Raw genomic sequence first — 21169 nt, 5'->3', positions numbered from 1 at the left:
CGTCGCACCGCCACCGTCGCCGCTGTCTTCTCCGGCAGCCACCGACCGTCAACATTCTAACCATTTTTTATCGTCTCGACGTCTCGACGTGATAGATCCAAACATCCAAGTTTCGAGTCAAGATTCAAAACCGTGAAACGGTGAGAACGCAATAAAGTTTGGAAATTTTTGATCAAAGTTTGACCAGAGTTGACTAGGGTTGACTTTTGATCGTTATGTGATTTTTCGCAGATCGAAAGCTAGCTGAGGATATTTAGATGTAGACATCATCCGTTTAGGGAATTGAGCTTTCCACAATTGGGAATTATGAGATTCTCGAGTCCCAATATATGCAACCGCAACTGTATAAATTTTTTGTGTGTTTTAAACGTAAAGGCATGTTATACTCTTGTATGTGGATATGGTAGCTCAAGTTTTAATTCACTGTATATTCACTGTTTTGATGATTAAATCGTGTTGTTGCACTTGTATGTGGATATGGTAGCTCAAGTTTTAATTCATGCATCATTCACGTTTTATGTCTTGTGGCTCGATTTTGGATGATTTTTCTGCCATGGTTGGGTCTTAGTTGCTACTGACTAGTTTGGTGGCTGGGTTAAGTCCCTTTTGGGTATTGGATTAAGATGACCTGGACTAGTATTGGCTAGGTGAAGAGCTGGATGGTTGTAAGGTTGGTCTACCTAGCAGACAGCTCAGGCAGGGCTCGAGCAAGTGGGTTGTCCGGGTCGGGTCAAGTGTATTAGGATCATATGTCATGGGTTTGGGTCCGGATTATTTTATTTCGGGCCGGATAATTTATTTAGGAGTCCAAGTGTTAAGTTTATTTATTGGGTCAAGTCTGTTTATTGGGCCAAGTTTATTTATTGGGCCAAGTTTGTCTATTGGGCCAAGTTCGTTTATTGGGTCAAGTTTATTTATTGGGCCAAGTCTGTTTATTTGGCCATGTTCGTTTATTGGGCCAAGTCTGTCTATTGGGCCAAGTTTGTTTATTAGGTCAAGTCTGTCTATTGGACCATGTTCGTTTATTGGGCCAAGTATGTTTATTGGGTCAAATTCGTTTATTAGGCCAAGTTTGTTAATTGGGTCAAGTTTGTTAATTGGGTCAAGTTGTTGGGTTAAGCTTGTTGGGCCAAACTTATTAGGTTTAAGATATTTATTGGAGCTTAATTTATTAATTGGACTAGATTTGTTAACAGACCTAAGTTGTTTTAAGGGTGATTGGGCTAGTCTAAATATTGTTGGAAAAAGATAAATGTTAATGAGTCAGTCTAAGTTTATGAGCTTTAGTTAAGAGACATCAACTCGAACTACCCAGTGACAAATAAAATAGTCCGTAAATATCTATTAAATGAATGTATATGTATATTTTGATATAAGTATGATATTTTATGAAAAATGGATTAAATATATATTTACGGGTATAATTTTTAAGTTCATGATTCATGCATATATTTTATGTTAAGATAATGACATGTAAAGAAAATATTTTTGGGAAATTGATGTGATTTGTGACAAATACAGAACTGGAGGTCGGGATACCGGGCCCGATGACCTTTTCACTTATGTTTATGAGCCTTCGGATCCCCAGAGGTCTGGTGAAGAGGCATAAGAGCCATAGGAAAACCCCATAGGTTCGGTGGACCTCGCCGCCACATATGCTGGTTTTAGATTGATCAATCGCTTATTGTTGCACTTCAGTGATACGACCCACAGAAAATAATTTTATGATTATGACATACCAATGATTATGTTACGAATTTATGTTACGTATTATGTTTATGATCAAGATTATGAAGATGTTTATTTTTATGACTCACCATTATGCAAATGTGTTACGATCATGCATGCAATATTAGATAACTCAGGATATTTTTTTATATGATACGTGTTTGCATGCGATTTTATTATATAGTATTCGTTACTAAGGGTGGAGTATGTTGAGCCTCTAGGATCATTAGATCTAAATTGCTGCATGTGAGTATGATGTTAGACAGGAGGTTGTGGTCCCGACTTGCGGCGATGACTTCTGAACATCCGTGGCGAGGTAGCACACCTGTGACCTTCGCGCTTTTACGCTTCAATGATTATGGGATTGTATCAAACTATTTTTCGCATTTTACGTTATTGAATATTCATGCATGCATGGATTTCTAATGTGTTCGATTAAATTTTAACATGAAATCGTGTTTTTATTATATATTAAAATTTATAAAAATCTATTTTTAAGTATAGATGCAAATATCTATGAGCATATATGTAATATAAAAAAAAATATCGAGTATCGGTCGTTTCATTCCTCATCCCCATTCTCGCGGGGACCAAGTCCTCATCCCCATTTCCATACCCTAGAATATATATATATATATATATATATATATATATATATATATATATATTATTAATAAATTTTATTATAATATATATAGATGATATTAGTAAATTTTATTATATAAGAATAAAAACATTATTATTCAATTTTATGATAAAATATATATAATATTTTGGATAAAAAAAATTGTGATTATAATATTAATTTTTAAAATTAATCAAAATATTTGAAATAACAAAATTTCAAATAAAATAATATACATCAAAAATTTATTTAAAATATATTTGTTTTCTAAATTTATCAAAATAAATAACAAAATAAACATAGATTAATATTAATAATTTATATGTCTACGTAACATGAAAAAAATTTATACACAAAAAATATATAAAATAAAGAATAGTAATATTTTTAATTTTAATATTTATAAAATTTTAAATTTAGTAAAATTTGACAAATAAAATATTTGTACGCTTCATCATCATCATCATCATCATCATCATCATCATCATCATCATCATCATCATCATCATCATCATCATCATTATTATTATTATTATTATTATTATTATTATTATTATTATTATTATTATTATTATTATTATTATTATTATTATTATTATTATTATTATTATCGGAACAGGTTTGGGTTTGGGGATAGCATCTCCATACCCGCCCCAATATGTTGCGGAGATAAAATCCTCGAACCCAAACTCATATCCGAATATTCTCCCCCGAACGCGTCCTATTTTAGATTTTCCCCACAAGGACCCGAACCCGCAGAAAAAATTGTCATCTCTAGTTCGACATGCCAGAATCAGAACCGGATGCGATCCATGGTTTTTTAAATATTAAAAATTAAAGAATTCAGTAATTCGGTTGCGATCCATGGTTTATGACCCAAGGTTTTCTTCTTTTTTTTTTCTTTTCCCCCCCTCTTTTTTTAGTTTAGTTTTGTGTTTAGAAGATGATGAGTGCAATTTTTGCATTTATATTTTATTTGATTTAACTTGGTTTTTGTTATGTCTCGAGCGATACTATGCGTATTTTGTGTTGTTTGTGAAGTTTGCATAAATTTCAGTGACAACTATTTTATTTGGATTAAAAAAATCGAAAATGTGCAAAAAGAGGAAAAAAAAGCGCACGAAAAAAAACAAATGGAACAGAGAGGCGCTTTAGTGCCCGACGTCGAAAACAGAGGCGCCTCAGCGTATGAGTTCATCTTTTGAAAATAAAATATCGGTGATAGGCGTCTTAGCGCCTACTTTTTGGCGCCTCAGTGCCAATGTGTTTCAATAATATTGGAAAATTTTCTAGGAGGATTTTAAGAGGATTACTTGGCATATTTGGTGACCTATCGAGGGTTTGCAGAGGATAAGGTGATGATTAGGAGATTTTTGGAGCGCACAGAAGCCAGAGAACTTGGTACGAAGACGGAAGACGGAGAAACTTATTCTAACTTTGTTCATGCTACTCTTTCATTCTAGATTTTTTTTTTGATGAATTGTTGGAAGAACATGCTTAGTTTTACTTTTAAATTCATCATGAATTAATCTTTTAATGATCTAGAGGGTAGACGGATCTTGACTTGAACCTATGATTTTGACGTTTTGATTTATATATTTGAATTTTTCGCATAGTTTATGTGTGTTTTTTTGTTCTTAATATTTTTAATTTATTGGTTATAGATTGAATGATTTATTGTTTAGAATTAATCACTTGGGAGAGAGAATTTTTGAATACTGCATAAGAAAATACATTGTTGGTGTTTATATTGTTCGGAAGTTATATAACTCCATTAAAGCTATTATAAAAATTATTGTGTTGTTTACCAGATTTAATATTCAAACTTTGATAGGAATATTGAGTTTAATATTAGATATAGACTTTTATTATCACTTGGGAAATATAGTAGAAAATAATTAGATTCTTGGTTAATAAACTAGAAGATTTTATTATTAAGAAATCGATAAAAATGAATCATGGTGGATAGTCAAGTGAAGTTGAACCTTTATAATTTATTTCTCATTGATTTTTCATCTTGCAAACTTATCGTTGATTAAATTTATTTGCTGAAATTTTTAGTTAATTGAATCTCAACCATCATCTTAGCTCTAAATATGATTGAGATTTTATTAGTTACATTTAATATAATATTATTTTATTCATTCTCTGTGGGATCGACTTGGTCGTATTTCATATATTAAAACTTGACACTATATGCTTACGAGCAAAATCACGCAACAAAAGAATGTCGCATAAATGTTAAGCAGTACTGAAGTCGTGGACCTGAAATCCAACTTCTAGTTTCGTAATTAACTCCTCGCCAATTAATTATACAAATTTATTGTGCTTGATTGGATATTATAAATTATAATATTATATATATATGATAACTTTTCAACTGTCCAACAATGTTTTTTTCATTTCGTCCGCGACCACTGGGTTTTAGTGGTGAGGTATCTATACTAACTAATTTATTCCATCAATATAACATCAACATTAAATTACATATACACCATATATATATATACAACTTGAGGTACATATATAAACATGTCAATTGATGTAACACCAACATCAAATTTCATCTACACTAAATAATAATAACTAGTATAATCGTACACATGCGTTGCGTGTTATAAAATCATATAATATATTTAATATTATATGTTATATATACATATTATATTTAAATTTATTTTTTTCTCATTTATGATATAATATAAAAATAAATTTTAAATTTATTTATCAATTTATCTTATTTATAATGTTTATGTTTAGTTGAAAAAAATATGAAAATTTGAAATATCGAAATTTGAAAAAAAAACAAAAAAAAAATAAAATTGTAATATTTTTATCACGCAATTTCGAAAAATGAAAAGATAGTGTCTGAGGGGGAGATTCTTTATATATAGGAGAGATAATAATAATAATAATAATAATATTAATATTAATATTTAATATTATTATTATAATATAGTTGATCAGCGCATCATACTAACAAACTTGATAAGTCAATGTGACACCGATATTTGTTTACAATTTTATACTTACATGATATTGTTATGTAACTTTAATATTGTGGGTTTATTAGTAATTTTTCGCATCAATCTCCAATTTTTCTCTATTTTATCTCAAAATTCAATTGATCTTAGCAAAATCGAATCTAATATAAAATTATCTATCCTAATAAAATACATATATATTTTACACAAAAAATGATCAAACAAAAAAATATTTAATTTACATGCACGTATCGCGTGCATCGAAATACTAGTACATATAAAACTTGAGATACCCACACTAACGAAATTGGTCCGTCAATATGAAACCAACGTCAAATTATATATCTTTCATATCAAAATTATTTACGTATTTTTTATTATTAAAGGGTAAATAGTCGTTATATTTTAAAATTATAAAAAACAATTATCAACTTCTTTTCATCTCGATATATCTTATTTTTAATTTTTATCAATATCTTATTTACGTGGTTTTCTTTCATTATGTTTTTTAAGGATTTTTATTATTATTATATTAAATCTACATATATGTGTCTCAATCCCTCGTTTTCTTTATTCAATATTCAATTTGGTTTGCTTATTTTTAGTACTTATCTACGATAAAAACGTGTTCGAACACTTTTTGAAATTTTATTCTTGTTCTTAAAAAACATTTTAAAAGTCAATAGGTATTCAATCTAGACTTTTACAAACTCTACGAAAATCCAGAGGTATCCAAAATAAACTTTCGTGGAGTTTTTAAAAGTCATGTGGTATTCAACATTAACTTTTAAAAACTTCATAAAATTCTAGTGGTATTCAAATTTTCAATAGATTTTTAATGACTCCATGAAAGTCATTAAAGTACAAACATAAAAACATAATGTATCATGCTAAAATGTCAAGATTTCTCTTTGATTCATCCTCAAGATTTGAATTGACTTCTAATTATTCATTTTTTTTTATCTCTTCTCTTCCAAATAATATCTCTACATATTTCTATACTTTCTATTTCAAATCACTTTTCTATAAACACATTTTCTCTTCAAAATTTTTTAGTTTTTAGCCGATTTTAAAAATATTTCAAAATTTTTTATTAATTAATTTTTATAATTTGAAATTCAAAAATTTTTAAAAAAGGCCAAAAATTTCAATTTTTTGAATTTTTCCGGTTGGAATTTTGGAATTAATTTTTTAATTTTAATACATAAATTATACAACTAATTTTAATATTAATGACATTAAAAGATACTACAAAAAATTAATAAATATATTATGATAGGTAAATATTTTATTTTCGCCATCATATTATAATTTTAAAACTTTTGTATTTGTTTGTAGATATTTGATTATCAATATTTTCAACGCTGTTTAAGTTATAAAATCTATTAAACTTATGTCTGTGAAAGTCTGCCAAAAACTCTGCAAAAATCCATAGAATTTTGTTTACAATTCTATGACATTCTATAAAAGTCAATAAAAATCTGTCTAACTCCACAAAAGTCTGTCATTTTAAGAAGTCACTGAAAGTCATTAAAAGTCTGAATTGAATACACCTCTGTTGTGATAATCTATACCATATATAAAACTCGAGGCACTTATATTAACCGAATTGATCCGTTCATATGAAAACAAAATCAAATTACCCCTCTAACTTTAAAAGGTAATAATTATTTATTTATATAAATAAAGGACACACATGTCTATATCAAAATTTCTCTCTCTTCTATGATAGAATCCATTATCTTTTCAATTTAAAATTTAAAAAAATGGATTATCACCATCTTTTTAATTGATATGTTTTTTTTTATTTTTAAATTTGCTTAATTTTTTATTTACATATATTTTTTTATTATATATTGCACATGCTATGCACGTGCAGTGATAGCTGGTATAGCATAAAATGTGACGGCAACCGTAACATGTTATTTTCCCCACTCGAAGACTGAAGTGGAATATATGGAGAATATCTACTGAAATGCCGGCAGTTTCAACCACGATATCAGGTAATCTTTTGACTTTCCCAACTAACAAAATCTTGAAATGATCGAATCGTTCCAAGGGAATCCTACTCGCCGAATCTTCTTTATCTTTTCTTTTCATTCTTAGTTGGGTTTCCTCTCATTCGTTGCAGAGCCACGAGAAGAATGAAGAAGACCCACGTTTCGTTGACTGTGGCGGCGCTTATTTTGGCCGTGCTGGTGAGGCTGAATGAAGCTACTGTTGTTGCTTATTCTCGGACTGATAATGAGCAGCCTTTGTCAAAGATTGCGATTCATAAAGCCACTCTGGCTCTCAGTGATTCAGCATCTGTTCAAGCAGAGCCTTACGTTCTTGGACTCGGGGTAGGCAAGAAACATGGTGTTCGTCGTGTGATTCTTTTCGTGTGATTGTTTTCTCCTATTTGATCAGCTTTTTTATGGCTTAAAGTTGTTAATTACATGATCTGGATGGATTTTCTTGACCCTTTTAGGAGGTTGATTTCAACCTAGCATATGTTAATATCCAACGATAAATTTAATGTTAATTACGCTGTAAAAATACGAACAGTCAGATGAATGATTTGAGAATTACCCATATGCTAGTATCTCATCTACCCTTTTAGTATTGGAAGTGGTAAAGTGCATTTGACCAAGCAATCGTTTAAAAGAGCTATTAAAAAAGGGGGAAAAAAGTCAGCTACAAAACCTTTAAATATGCTGCTAAATGTTTCATGTTTTTTTTACTTCTTCTACCCTCAGATGATGACTTGAACGTGCCTATTCTTTTAATATTCAGGATCGCTGCTTTGTTAATCCGTAATCGGCATTAGTGATGAGAAGGTAGCTGACAATACAAATAGAGCTTCTTTAGTGTAGTTTGTGAGAAAAGAAACCTTCTTTTGTTTGAGTTTTATTGTGGGTGGTTAAAAATGACGAGGGAAAGCAAAAACAAAATGCCTGTACACAGAAGACATGGTTTTTTATGAACATATTTAATATTATAGAATGTTTTATGCTTCATATGACTGGGGCTTTATGCGGTTATCGAATATTACGGAGGTCAAAAAGTATTTGGCTGAGTGTTAAAAATATAATGATTGCTATGATTCTGATGTGTTGATTGCAGGGTCAGGATACTGAATGGGTTGTGGTGGATTTTGAAAATGAAGAGCCATCCAATGATGATTGGATTGGTGTTTTTTCTCCTGCAAAATTCAAGTAATGTGTGCACTTTTGAAGTTTTTCAAGCATCCCATCAAAATTTTCTGCTTATTTATTTTTTATGCAGATGTTTGTTTTTAGATCTTTTCTTGCTTCACTGATAAGTTGAATGTTGGGTAATCAGTGGATCGAACTGTTACATAGAAAATGACCTGAAGGAACAAGTCCCATACATTTGTACTGCCCCGATAAAGGTGTGTAAATATACGAGTCATTTTAGTCGGAACTCGAAAATATGAGTAACTATACAAGTGGTGGAGCCACAAATGTCGCGTAGGGGGGTTGAAACTAAACACTAAAAAATTGAAAAGTTTTGGATTACCCCCTGCGGCCACTCCTCCCTCCACCACTGCTTTATGATCATATTCATACTGATGCATTATGGGATGATTGTTAATATTGCAGTACCAATTCGCAAACTTCTCCAATTCTGACTATGTGAAGACTGGGAAGTCTTCATTGAAGTTCCAGTTAATCAATCAGCGAGCAGACTTCTCCTTTGCGTTGTTTGGAGGCGGATTATCAAATGTATCTTATGTTACTCTTTGAATGTTGAATCATTTGTTTGTACTTAAATTTAAGGTGTATCTAGCTGATATGTCTCGGCACTTCTAATATGTTTATCATTTATAGTTCTGTGATTAGAGATGCAATACTGAATATTCAATTGCCAAGTTGAAGCAATTCTCGAAATGTATATATATATATATTTATGTCTGTTTTCTAGCCCATCTCCTATAGCTGTCTCATATGCAAAATCTTTACAACCTGTTGCAGCCAAAACTGGTGGCAGTATCAAAGTCCATATCTTTCGTGAATCCAAAAGCACCACTTTATCCTCGACTTGCTCAAGGAAAGTCTTGGAACGAGGTAGGTCTTCTGTAATTAAGGTTTCTATACATTCTTTCAAGAATTCGTGTAGCTAGGTTGCCTCCTTGTTGAGACAAGTCTTTTAAAAATAGAAAGCTAAAAATTTTCCATAATTTCTTTGTTTACTTGCTCTGCTAGTTGTAGTATCATAACTACAGGAAACTTTCGTGCTCTTCATCTCCATTTTGTGATGAAATCAAATGTCAGTTTTGAGTTGTACTCTGCAGATGACGGTGACATGGACTAGCGGGTACAATATAGATGAAGCCACGCCTTTTGTGCAGTGGGTTGGCAAGGGGCACAAAAATAAGCGGTCACCTGCCGGGACTTTGACCTTTGATAGAAGCAGCATGTGTGGTATGATATACTCATGCAATGAGTTGCATTGATAACTATCCACTACCTTCTTAATTTATCCAATTAATCTATGACTCTATTGGTCAAAATTGCTTCAAAATTCCTAGCATTTTGCTCGGCATATCTTCATGTGGTTCCAATTCATGTGTTTTTTTTATTAATTTCAAATCGTGTACTGGAAATATCTTTCTCGTGGTTTCAAAATCAATATTCAATTGACATTATTTCTATTCAGTGTTAATTTTTTTTTAATTTCAGGCATGCCCTCCATCATATCGTATTCTGAACTATCTTGGGAGTCCACTCATGCATCAGTGACATCAATATAGGAATACAATTTAGGAGTGTATCCATTTTTCAGGCAGTGATATTGGTTTCCGACTTCCAACTCATGTAGACGTCCAAAAGTAGAAGAAATCTTGTTATTTTGATACTGTCCTTCATATAAATATTAAGATCTACGCGTTATAACTATACAGTATAGTGTGACACATATAATGCAAATAAATTGCACATGAATGATGATAACCGACAAGAATTTTTATAATTGCTTACAGGCTCACCTGCGCGAACGGTTGGTTGGCGTGATCCTGGTTTTATACATACTAGTTTTCTAAAAGATTTATGGCCAAATTCTGTGTAAGTTTCCAAAAGGTTACGTTTTAGTAGAATTAAATCCACCCACCCCTCCCTGAATTGTTGCAAACAAACAAATACACTATTTTGTAACTGTGCTGAATGTTCTGCAGATACATGTATAAGATGGGCCACCTCTTATCCAATGATTCTTATATTTGGAGCAAGACATATTCATTTAGGTCTTCACCATATCCAGGGCAAGACTCTTTGCAACGGGTCATAATATTTGGTGACATGGGAAAGGTATGCGGTTGGTGTTTGAAATTAACGTGCATTGTTTTCACTATGATCGATGTAAGTAAATTCAAGAAGAGAAAACATAACCCAGTCCTTCCACAGGTATGGAATTTTAGGAACGCTAATCACTAGATTTTTTCCATCACTTGTGTACCCAATATGGTTTGAATCCATGGTTCCTTGTGGAAAGCAAAGAACTAGCTGGTTATCAACATAAACTGAATTAATTAATGAAAGCTTTATTTAGATTAGACAGGTGGAGTTTAGCTCTGATTAGACATATTCTTTGTAGCTTGATCCATCATTAGCACCATGACACAAACGCTTTCCTTCATTGCTAAAATCAACTACATGCACAACAAATAGTTCACTATTTCATCAAAGGGCGCATCACATGTACGTGTGGTGTAGTGAAGTAATAGTGAAACACGGGAGTTACTTAACTCATTTGAAGAGGGAGGAGTCCATCAATGGCAATCAGCCCTCTTTTCTATTACATTATTCTATGTAAATTCATATTTTTCTGTAGTATATGTAACATAAATATGATACTTAGCCATCCGTAAATTCTTAAAAAATCTTTTTATTATTAATTTCATCCCCACCCCAACCCTATAGCTATTTTTTGCCTGAATCAATGCATTACTTTCAGGCTGAGCGAGATGGTTCAAATGAATATAGCAATTATCAGCCTGGCGCTTTGAATACAACAGACCAGCTCATTAAAGATCTCAGCAACTTTGACATAGTTTTCCATATTGGAGATCTCGCATATGCGAATGGCTATATTTCACAATGGGACCAGTTCACAGCACAGGTGGAACCTATAGCATCAACTGTGCCATATATGATTGCAAGGTTTTGCTCATTTGATCAGTCATAACAAAAATTGGGTCCTGCTTTTTGTTTTTTAAATAAAATTTGATTTATTTTTTTTTACAGCGGAAATCACGAGCGTGATTGGCCTGGAACAGGGTCATTTTATGACACCAAGGATTCTGGAGGAGAATGTGGGGTTTTGGCTGAGACGATGTTCTATGTTCCTGCAGAGAATAGAGCCAAATTTTGGTGAGTTAGATTCTTTCATAATTTTGCCTGGTTTAACGTCTAGTTTGTTGGCCTGAATAATGACTACTCATTTGATAGAAACTCATTTTCCTAATACAAGTTCCAATGCAGACAGTTTAAACATGATACATAATTACTTGGCAATCATAAAAATTCTTGACAGAAAGATGGACACCAACAAATAGAGTGCATGGATTAAAGACACGAGGATTTAAAATATTTCAGATATCACAGAGAATTTGATTTATGCTTTGTTTTGGTTTCTGAAGGATATTTCTATTGTATATCTTGTATTGTGTAAAAATATGTTAATATTCAAAATATATATATATATATATATATATATATGTTAAGACAAGGTATGTCATATTATGTGCTTAGGTTTTTGCAGATTTGTGGGGTATGCTAAAATTTTAAAACAGAATGCATTATATCAGAACATAAGCATAATGGTAAAGTATTTCACCCCTTCTGAATAATTTTATCAATTTTCAACTCATGGAAATCAAACATGGACCTTTCCTATGATATTGTAAGGTTGATCACTTTCTTTTTTTTTTTTTTTTTTTTTTTGTGACGTGGGAACCCGCAGCCGCTACCTTTCGGTGCGCTCTGGGTAAACCCCCGGACTAATGCAATAGCCTGCAAACTACAGGTTGATCACTTTCTGCATCAGCTGATGGCGGTATTAATGCGTCTTAAATCTTTCAAACCATACAGTACCCTAAACACCATAATTTTGATTGCTCTTTAACAGAAACTATAATTGGTCCTCGACGCCGGTGATATATAAAAAGTTACATTACAAGTATCGATTAATTAGTAGATATGAAAATGTGTTGCAAGTATATTTTAGAAAAGATGATTAAAATTGGGATGAATCGATAATTTGTTTCGTGGCATGTCTTATAAGTAACAAGCTTATTGAAGATAAAACTTTGAGTTCGCGGTATTTTATGAAAAGTTGAAATTCACAAAGTGTCTAGAACCTTCCTTTTAGCAAGATAAGTCTATCCATTTGCAACTTTTTCAGAGTCAAATCTAATGTCACAATTTTATACACTCGTTCATATTATCAGGTACTCGACAGATTATGGTATGTTTCACTTCTGCATAGCAGATAGTGAACACGATTGGAGAGAAGGATCCGAGCAGTACAAGTTCATCGAGCATTGCCTTGCATCAGTAGATCGAAGAAAGCAACCTTGGTTAATATTTTCTGCTCATCGAGTTCTTGGTTATTCTTCAGACAAGTATTATGGCTTAGAAGGTTCGTTTGAAGAACCTATGGGAAGGGAAAGCCTGCAGAAGATATGGCAGAAATACAAGGTGGACATTGCATTTTATGGCCATGTCCACAATTACGAGAGGACTTGCCCGATATATCAGGTAAAATTTTGTTAATATCTGCATGATAATGGTTCTCATAGTATCTTATAACTAATTTATGCAAGTATCATTGCAATATGGGTATATTCATCTAGCATTATAACGAATTACCCGTTGTGGTGTTTGAACTTTGAATTCTTATCTATACACTTTATATGCCAATTAGCTCCATTTACTTAAACACTGATCTAATGGTACTACTCCCTAAAGTGCCTGTATAGCAGTATGTATTAACATGTATATACACTTCAACTTTTCTTTCTTGATGCAGAACCGATGTGTGAACCCCGAAAAGTCTAACTATTCAGGCGTAGTGAATGGTACGATACATGTCGTGGTGGGTGGTGGAGGATCCCATTTATCAGAATTCAGTCCAGTTAACACAAGTTGGAGTCTTTACAAGGATTATGACTGGGGATTCGTCAAGTTGACTGCATTTAACCATTCGTCCCTTCTTTTCGAGTACAAGAAGAGTAGCGACGGAAAGGTTTACGATTCTTTCACCATCTCTAGAGACTACAGAGATGTTTTAGCATGTGTTCATGATGGCTGTGCATCAACAACGTTGGCAAGTTGAATTAATAGGTACATATAACGGGAGGAAATAAAAAGGGGTAATTTTCTGGGATTCAGCTTCTCTATATATGTTTTGGTGGGAAAATATCGGAAATCATATTTTTGGGAAGTATGATGTTTGTAGATGTCAAAATTGTAAGTATCTGATAACGATGTTTTGCGATAACATCAAATGATTTTTTAAATTATAAAACATTGGATGGAAGTATAGAAAGTAAAATATCTTGAGATGCAAGCCTGACAAAGAAGGGTTTAGGACAATCTCTTTTTACTTCACAGCATAATGAAAGTATGTCTCTTGTGTTGTGAGATTATCTGGAACAATGAGACTGATTGTTTCGATTTATATATAATATAAAAAATAAATTTTTATCATAAAAAATAAATTTTTTATGAGCTGAATCGGATATCAACTTTTCAGAAAGATTCAAATGCCTAGTGCATTTATTTCTTTAGATTAGAAAATGATGCTGGATTGTATGTCTTCATTGGGACTACTCTCACTTTGCCTTCAACTGTGATTTATTTTGGATGAAATCCTCTGCTACACTTGGTGCTACAAATCGTGCTACACTTTGCTAAAAAAAACTCGTTTGCACAAATTATTAAAAATTAAATTCATTAAACAACATGGATGAACAAAATATAATTAATCATTGACAAAATTTTTGATTCACCTATTTTTTCAATTAAAAAAAATCATCAATACATTATTTTACTCATTTATCGTGCTTGGGACACAATTTATTGTCCATTTTAATTGAAAAAATAGGTGAATCAAAAATTTTATCAATGATTAATTATATTTTGTTCATCCATGTTTTTTAGTGAATTTAATTTTTAATAATTTGTGCAAACGGGTTTTTTTAGCAAAGTGTAGCACGGTTTATAGCATCAAGTGTAGTAGAGGATTTCGTCCCGATTTATTGACACTGGAGCCATCAAATTATCCGATCACCTTCAACTTTCGCGCATAAAATGATGCAATTATTAAAGATACTAAAAATTAAGGGGTCGAAGGGTGTAATTTATGGGAAAATGTAGTACACAATTTAGAGCAACCACATCAGGTTCCCTAAAATACAATTTTATCTAAAATTTTAGATTTTACATGAACAAACTTTATGCTTGAGCTACCCTACCCACTCCCTAAATATACATTTTGTGAACATGCATCTTCAAATTTAGGAAATGAAATTCAATCCCTAAATAATAAAATATTATTTCTCTCTCTTCTCTCTTACCTTCTTTTTTGATCTAAAAAAAAAAATATTCTCAACTCTAGTTTCTTTTTCCCTCTCAATTTTTTCAATTCAAAATTTTTTAAAAATATTTTGACATCTACCTATTTTCCGATCTCAAAAAAAAAAAAAAAATCTCAACTCTAGTTTCTTTTTCCCTCTCAATTTTTTCAATTCAAAATTTTTTGAAAATATTTTTACATCTTGATCAAAAAATACATGTTACAACTCATTATAGCATGTGTTTTTCGTTCATGAAGCCTTTTAAATATATTTTTTTGAAAAATATATAGACCTCTTTGTTGTAAAACTTGAATCTATATCACACAAGAGATTAACTCTCTTTTTTCGGAACCAAGAACCTCAATAAATTTATATTACCAACAGTATAACTTCCAAGAACAATCAATACTAAAGCCCAGAAATCTAATATCAAGATGAACATAAATCAAAGAATCAACACCAAACAATTACGTGGTTCGGTCAATGACCTACATCCACGGACGAACACCCAAACAAGTTTTATTGATCTTCAATCACAGCATTCACCGATTACAAAAGAGTTTCCCAGACACCGAAAGAATCATATACACATGAGTTCTAAACTACTCATCTATCTATTCTCTCTTCTCTTCTTGATCTGATTTTCACCTCTGATGTAGTCTCTTGTAGAGCTATGGATCACTTTTTATCCCAAGGAAGATCTTGCATTGTGTTGTCAAATTACCCAGCTTCTGCATATTTATTAGATTTCTCCCACCGACTCAATAATTCCAACTTCTTCAACTAACTCACCGTTAGAGCTAAGATTGGGCTTTCTTGACTTGGGCCCTGAACAAGTGTGAGTGGCCAGTCCAAACTTTTCTTGGTCCAACAAGAAACTTGAGAGATAGGTTGATCCAATAAGACAATTTGAAGATACACATATTTACAATCTCCACCTTGACTTCAACTTGACTGGGTGCTCGTCAACTCCCAGCTCTTCCTACTTTCCTTCACAGACACCTATCAAGCCAAGACATTTCTTGAACTTGTTCAGTGGCAATGACTTGGTTAAAGCATCTGCTGGATTATCTTCAGTAGCTATCTTTTTCAAAACCACTTCACCTTGAGCTGTGACATCCCTTACAAAATGAAGCTTTACATCAATATGCTTAGATCGATCATGGAACACTTGGTGTTTTGCTAAGTATATTGCGCTTTGATTGTCACAAAATACCTCTATCTGCCCTTGATCAATCCCAAGTTCTGTGACTAAACCTTTCAACCAAATGGCTTCCTTGATTGCTTCTGTAACAGCAATGAATTCAGCTTCAGTAGTGGAGAGAGCAACTACTGATTGAAGTGAAGACTTCCATGTGACTGCTGTTCCATAGACCGTGAATACAAAACCTGTCAAAGATTTCCGTGTATCCAAGTTACCAGCGAAGTCCGAATCCACATATCCTTTTATAGGACTTGATGTATCCTCTTGACCATTAAAGATTAATCCCAAATCTATAGATCCGCTTAGGTATCTCAAAGTCCATTTCAGAGCATTCCAGTGGTCTTTTCCTGGATTTGACATAAACCTGGAAATCACACTTATTGCATATGCAAGATCTGGTCTACTGCATATCATAGCATACATGATGCTACCCACGCCACTAGCATAGGGAATGATCTCCATATCTTTCTTATCTTCTTCAGTTTTAGGTGACTGCTCCGAAGATAACTTGACATGTTGTGCAAATGGAGTGTTAACTGCCTTAGATTCATTCATGTTAAATCTTAGCAGCACCTTCTTCATATAAGCAGCTTGAGTCAAGATAAGTCTCCTGGATTCTCTTTCCCTTCTGATATCCATTCCTAGGATCCTCTTAGCTTGACCTAAGTCCTTCATTTCAAATTCTGAGCTCAATTTATCCTTCAAGTTTTGAATTTGTAATTTGTCCTTGCTTGCTATGAGAATATCATCCACGTATAGCAGCAACAAGATTTTCATTTGAGTTCCTTCCTTCATGATATATACACAGCTATCATAATTACTTCTTGTGAAATTTACTTTTGTCATAAACTCATCAAATCTTTTATTCCACTGTCTAGGACTTTGTTTTAGACCATAAAGAGACCTTTTCAGTAAGCACACTTTGTTTTCATCTCCTGCCTTTATATATCCCTCCGGCTGATCCATATATATCATTTCTTCTAACTCACCATGCAAAAATGCTGTTTTGACATCAAGTTGTTCTAATTCCCAGTCCAATTGTGTGATCAAGGCTAGCACCATTCTAATAGAACAGTGTTTCACCACTGGGGAATAGATGTCATTGAAGTCAATCCCTTCGATTTGTGCATACCCTTTAGCAACTAGTCTTGCCTTGTATTTTATTCTGTTATCTGCTGGCATAACATCTTTTAACTTGAAAATCCACTTGCACCCTAAGATCCTTTGTTTATCAGGCTTAGTGACAAGTTCCCATGTCTTATTCTTTTGAAGAGAATTGATCTCCTCATCCATCGTAGTACACCAATTTCCTTTTGCCTTTCCAGACATTGCTTCTTTATAGTTAGATGGCTCAGTCTGCTCCACCTGTTCTGCCATAATAAGGGCATACCATGTCAGGTCTGCAAAACCAAGTCTTTGTGGAGGTCTAATCTCTCTTCTCTATCTGTCTCTTGCCAATTCATATGTGCTTAAATCTCTTTCACTTGGTAAGTCTTCTGTTTGCTTTTCTGAGTCAAAACAATCACTGTTTCCTCCTTCCAGGAGCTCCACCTCAGTTTGTGTTTTATTTTGGAAATCTTCCTTTTTAACACATGGTTCCCCCTTTATTGAGTACCCCATTTTGGACTCATCAAAAGTGATGTCTCTTGTAGTGAAACATCTTACACCAGTTGGCTCCATATTCCATACTTTGTACCCTTTAACTCCATCAGGGTATCCTATGAATACACATCTCAAGGCCCTTGGTTCCAGCTTATCTTGTTTGACATGTGCATAAGCTAAACATCCAAAGACTTTGAGTTTTGAATAATCTGCAGGAGTATTACTCCATAATTCCATAGGAGTTTTAAAACCTTTTGCACTGGAGGGGCTTCGATTTATTAGGTAGCAGGCAGTAGATAGTGCCTCCCCCCAAAATGACTTGGGCAGACCAGCATACAATAACATACACCTCACTTTTTCTAGCAGTGTACGGTTCATTCTCTCAGCCAATCCATTTTGTTGTGGAGTCCTTGGATTTGTCCTGTGTCTTGTTATGCCTCTGGATTTACAGTACTGTAAAAATTCCTCAGAACAGTACTCTAGCCCATTATCAGTCCTTAGATTCTTAACTTTCATGTCTATCTTGTTTTCTGTAAGATGTACCCAATCCTTGAACCTACTCAAAGCTTCATCCTTAGTCTTCAGTACATATACCCAAAGTCTTCTTGTGTAATCATCAATGATAGACATAAAATATCTTCCTCCTCCATTTGTTTCAGTCCTTGAAGGGCCCCAAAGATCTGAATGTATGTATTGTAGGGGCTTTGTGGTTGTGTGCATAGCTTGTTCGAACTTTGCTCTCTTTGCTTTACCTAATACACAATGTTCACAGAGATCTAGTTTAGAGATCTTATCTCCACACAGTAGATTTTGTTTTGATAACTCATGCAAACCACCTTCACTCAAGTGTCCAAGTCTCAGATGCCACAACCTTGTGTTGTCCTTTCTCTCTTGAGCCACTGCAGCACCTCCTATTACAGTGCTGCCAAGAAGTACATATAAAGTATTCTTCCTTACTCCTTTCATCACTACAAGAGATCCTTTCAACACTTTCAGTGTCCCTTTTTCAGATTTGAAAGTATAACCTGATGAATCCAAAGTTCCAAGGGATATTAGATTCCTTTTTAACTCTGGCACAAATCTGACTTCTTGAAGGATTTTCTCAGTACCATCATGCATCCTAAGCCTTATTCTTCCAATTCCCTTGATGCTGCATGCTTTATTGTTACCTAGTAACACCACCCCTTCCTCAGATTCTGTAATACTCTCAAACCATGACTTGTTTGGGCACATGTGGAATGAACATCCTGAGTCTAATATCCATTCATTATTAGGATCTTTTCCAGTTATGTTAAGAGCTTCTGCTGAGTGATATCCATCCGATACCACTGCTGCTTCCCCTTCATCTTTGAACTTCAGTTTTCTATCAGGGCAGTCTCTTTTGAAATGCCCCTCCTTGTGACAATGGAAACACTTATACCTTGTCTGACTCTTTGATCTAGATCTGAAATTGTTTGTTCTCTTTATCCTTCTTTCTGATCTTCCTCGAACTGCAAGGCTTTCTCCCTTAGGTTTAGAAACTCCTTTTAGCTTTTTCTGTAATTCCTTTGATTGTATTGCTGCTTGAACTTCTTCAAGAGTTATTTACTGTTCCCTGCCATATAACAACGCATCTTTGAAGTGCTCATATGATTTGGGAAGAGCATTTAATAATATCAGGGCTATATCCTCGTCTTCAAGTTTTACTTCGATGTTTTCCAGATCATCAAGAATCTTAATGAATTCATCTATTTGATCATCTAGTTCTTTTTCTTGAAGTATCTTGAAAGAATATAGCCTCTGCTTCATGTAAAGGCGATTTTCCAGGGACTTTGTCATATACAGGCTTTCGAGTTTGGACCAAACAGCTGCAGGTGTTGTTTCCTTGGCCACTTCTCGAAGTGGTTTATCCCCAAGACACAACACTATCGCGCTGTGAGCTTTATCCCTCATGATTTCCCTTTCCTTTTCTTTACCATCCCCAGAAATCTCCTCCTTAACACTCAATGCTTCCAGTAACCCTTGTTGAATCAATATAGCACGCATCTTTATTCTCCACAGGGAGAAATCATTTTTTCCGTTGAATTTTTCTATATCATACTTCATGGATCCCATTGATTCCGTAGCTCGATTCCCACGGACGGCGCCACTTGTTGTAAAACTTGAATCTATATCACACAAGAGATTAACTCTCTTTTTTCGGAACCAAGAACCTCAATGAATTTATATTACCAACAGTATAACTTCCAAGAACAATCAATACTAAAGCCCAGAAATCTAATATCAAGAGGAACATAAATCAAAGAATCAACACCAAACAATTACGTGGTTCGGTCAATGACCTACATCCACGGACGAACACCCAAACAAGTTTTATTGATCTTCAATCACAGCATTCACCGATTACAAAAGAGTTTCCCAGACACTGAAAGAATCATATACACATGAGTTCTAAACTACTCATCTATCTATTCTCTCTTCTCTTCTTGATCTGATTTTCACCTCTGATGTAGTCTCTTGTAGAGCTGTCGATCACTTTTTATCCCAAGGAAGATCTTGCATTGTGTTGTCAAATTACCCAGCTTCTGCATATTTATTAGATTTCTCCCACCGACTCAATAATTCCAACTTCTTCAACTAACTCACCGTTAGAGCTAAGATTGGGCTTTCTTGACTTGGGCCCTGAACAAGTGTGAGTGGCCAGTCCAAACTTTTCTTGGTCCAACAAGAAACTTGAGAGATAAGTTGATCCAATAAGACAATTTGAAGACACACATATTTACACTCTTGATTGAAAAACACATGTTACAATCCATTTGTATATATCATGTGTTTTTCGTTCACAAGGCTTCTTCAATTTTTTTTAAAAAAAATATTTAAACCTCTTGAGTTGGAATAGTTGTGCAAAACTATTATAAAGATAATAATAAAAAATATAGAGGAGAGAGAAAAAAAATAATTTAAAAATAAAAATATGTTAAATTATAGGGCTCTATTCAGCTTTCGCTGCGCACTCCGATACTAATCGACACCTACAAAGCAAGGACGAAAATTTAGTGTTGATCTGGTTGTTCGAATCCGGATCTAGTTAGTAAGTTGTAAATTTCGAGGACGAAATTCCATTTAAGGGGGAAAAGAATTGTAGCACCTAAAATCCAATCTACTAAATCGCATGCATTAAATTAAATAAATATTATGATTATTATTTTTAAGTTTAATCGATTTAAATTTTTTATTTGAATTATTTGTTAATAAAATATTAAATATTTATTCAAATGATTTTTATTGTACAAACAATTTAATTAATGCTTTTAATTGTTTAAGTTTAATTGTCAAAATTATTTTTATTGTGCTACTTAAATCTTAAATATTTTAAAAGTTTATGTCTGCTTATTTAAATGATTTTAATTGTTTAGTTTATTCATTTAAAATATTTTAAGTGTCCCGCTTATCTTAAAATTATTTAA

At 33.2% G+C, this 21169-nt stretch overlaps 1 protein-coding gene across 1 annotated transcript; it reads left to right on the top strand.

The window, feature by feature from the left end:
• The first annotated feature begins 7251 nt into the window (after window positions 1-7251).
• On the top strand, window positions 7252-13938 carry LOC140860539 (probable inactive purple acid phosphatase 27). Its single transcript, XM_073263543.1, has 13 exons — window positions 7252-7340; window positions 7469-7679; window positions 8443-8534; window positions 8662-8731; window positions 8943-9065; window positions 9315-9407; window positions 9635-9764; window positions 10322-10403; window positions 10514-10646; window positions 11293-11498; window positions 11583-11708; window positions 12788-13097; window positions 13369-13938. The coding sequence occupies exons 2-13, from the start codon at window positions 7482-7484 to the stop codon at window positions 13672-13674; spliced, it is 1869 nt and encodes a 622-aa protein (XP_073119644.1). The 5' UTR covers window positions 7252-7340; window positions 7469-7481; the 3' UTR covers window positions 13675-13938.
• The last annotated feature ends 7231 nt before the right edge of the window (window positions 13939-21169 follow it).

The sequence above is a fragment of the Henckelia pumila genome, chromosome 4 (genome assembly GCF_033568475.1).
Source record: "Henckelia pumila isolate YLH828 chromosome 4, ASM3356847v2, whole genome shotgun sequence".
NCBI classification, from domain to species: Eukaryota; Viridiplantae; Streptophyta; class Magnoliopsida; order Lamiales; family Gesneriaceae; genus Henckelia; species Henckelia pumila.
Note: the sequence above shows the minus strand (reverse complement) of the source record. Positions and strands in the feature narration are given on the sequence as shown.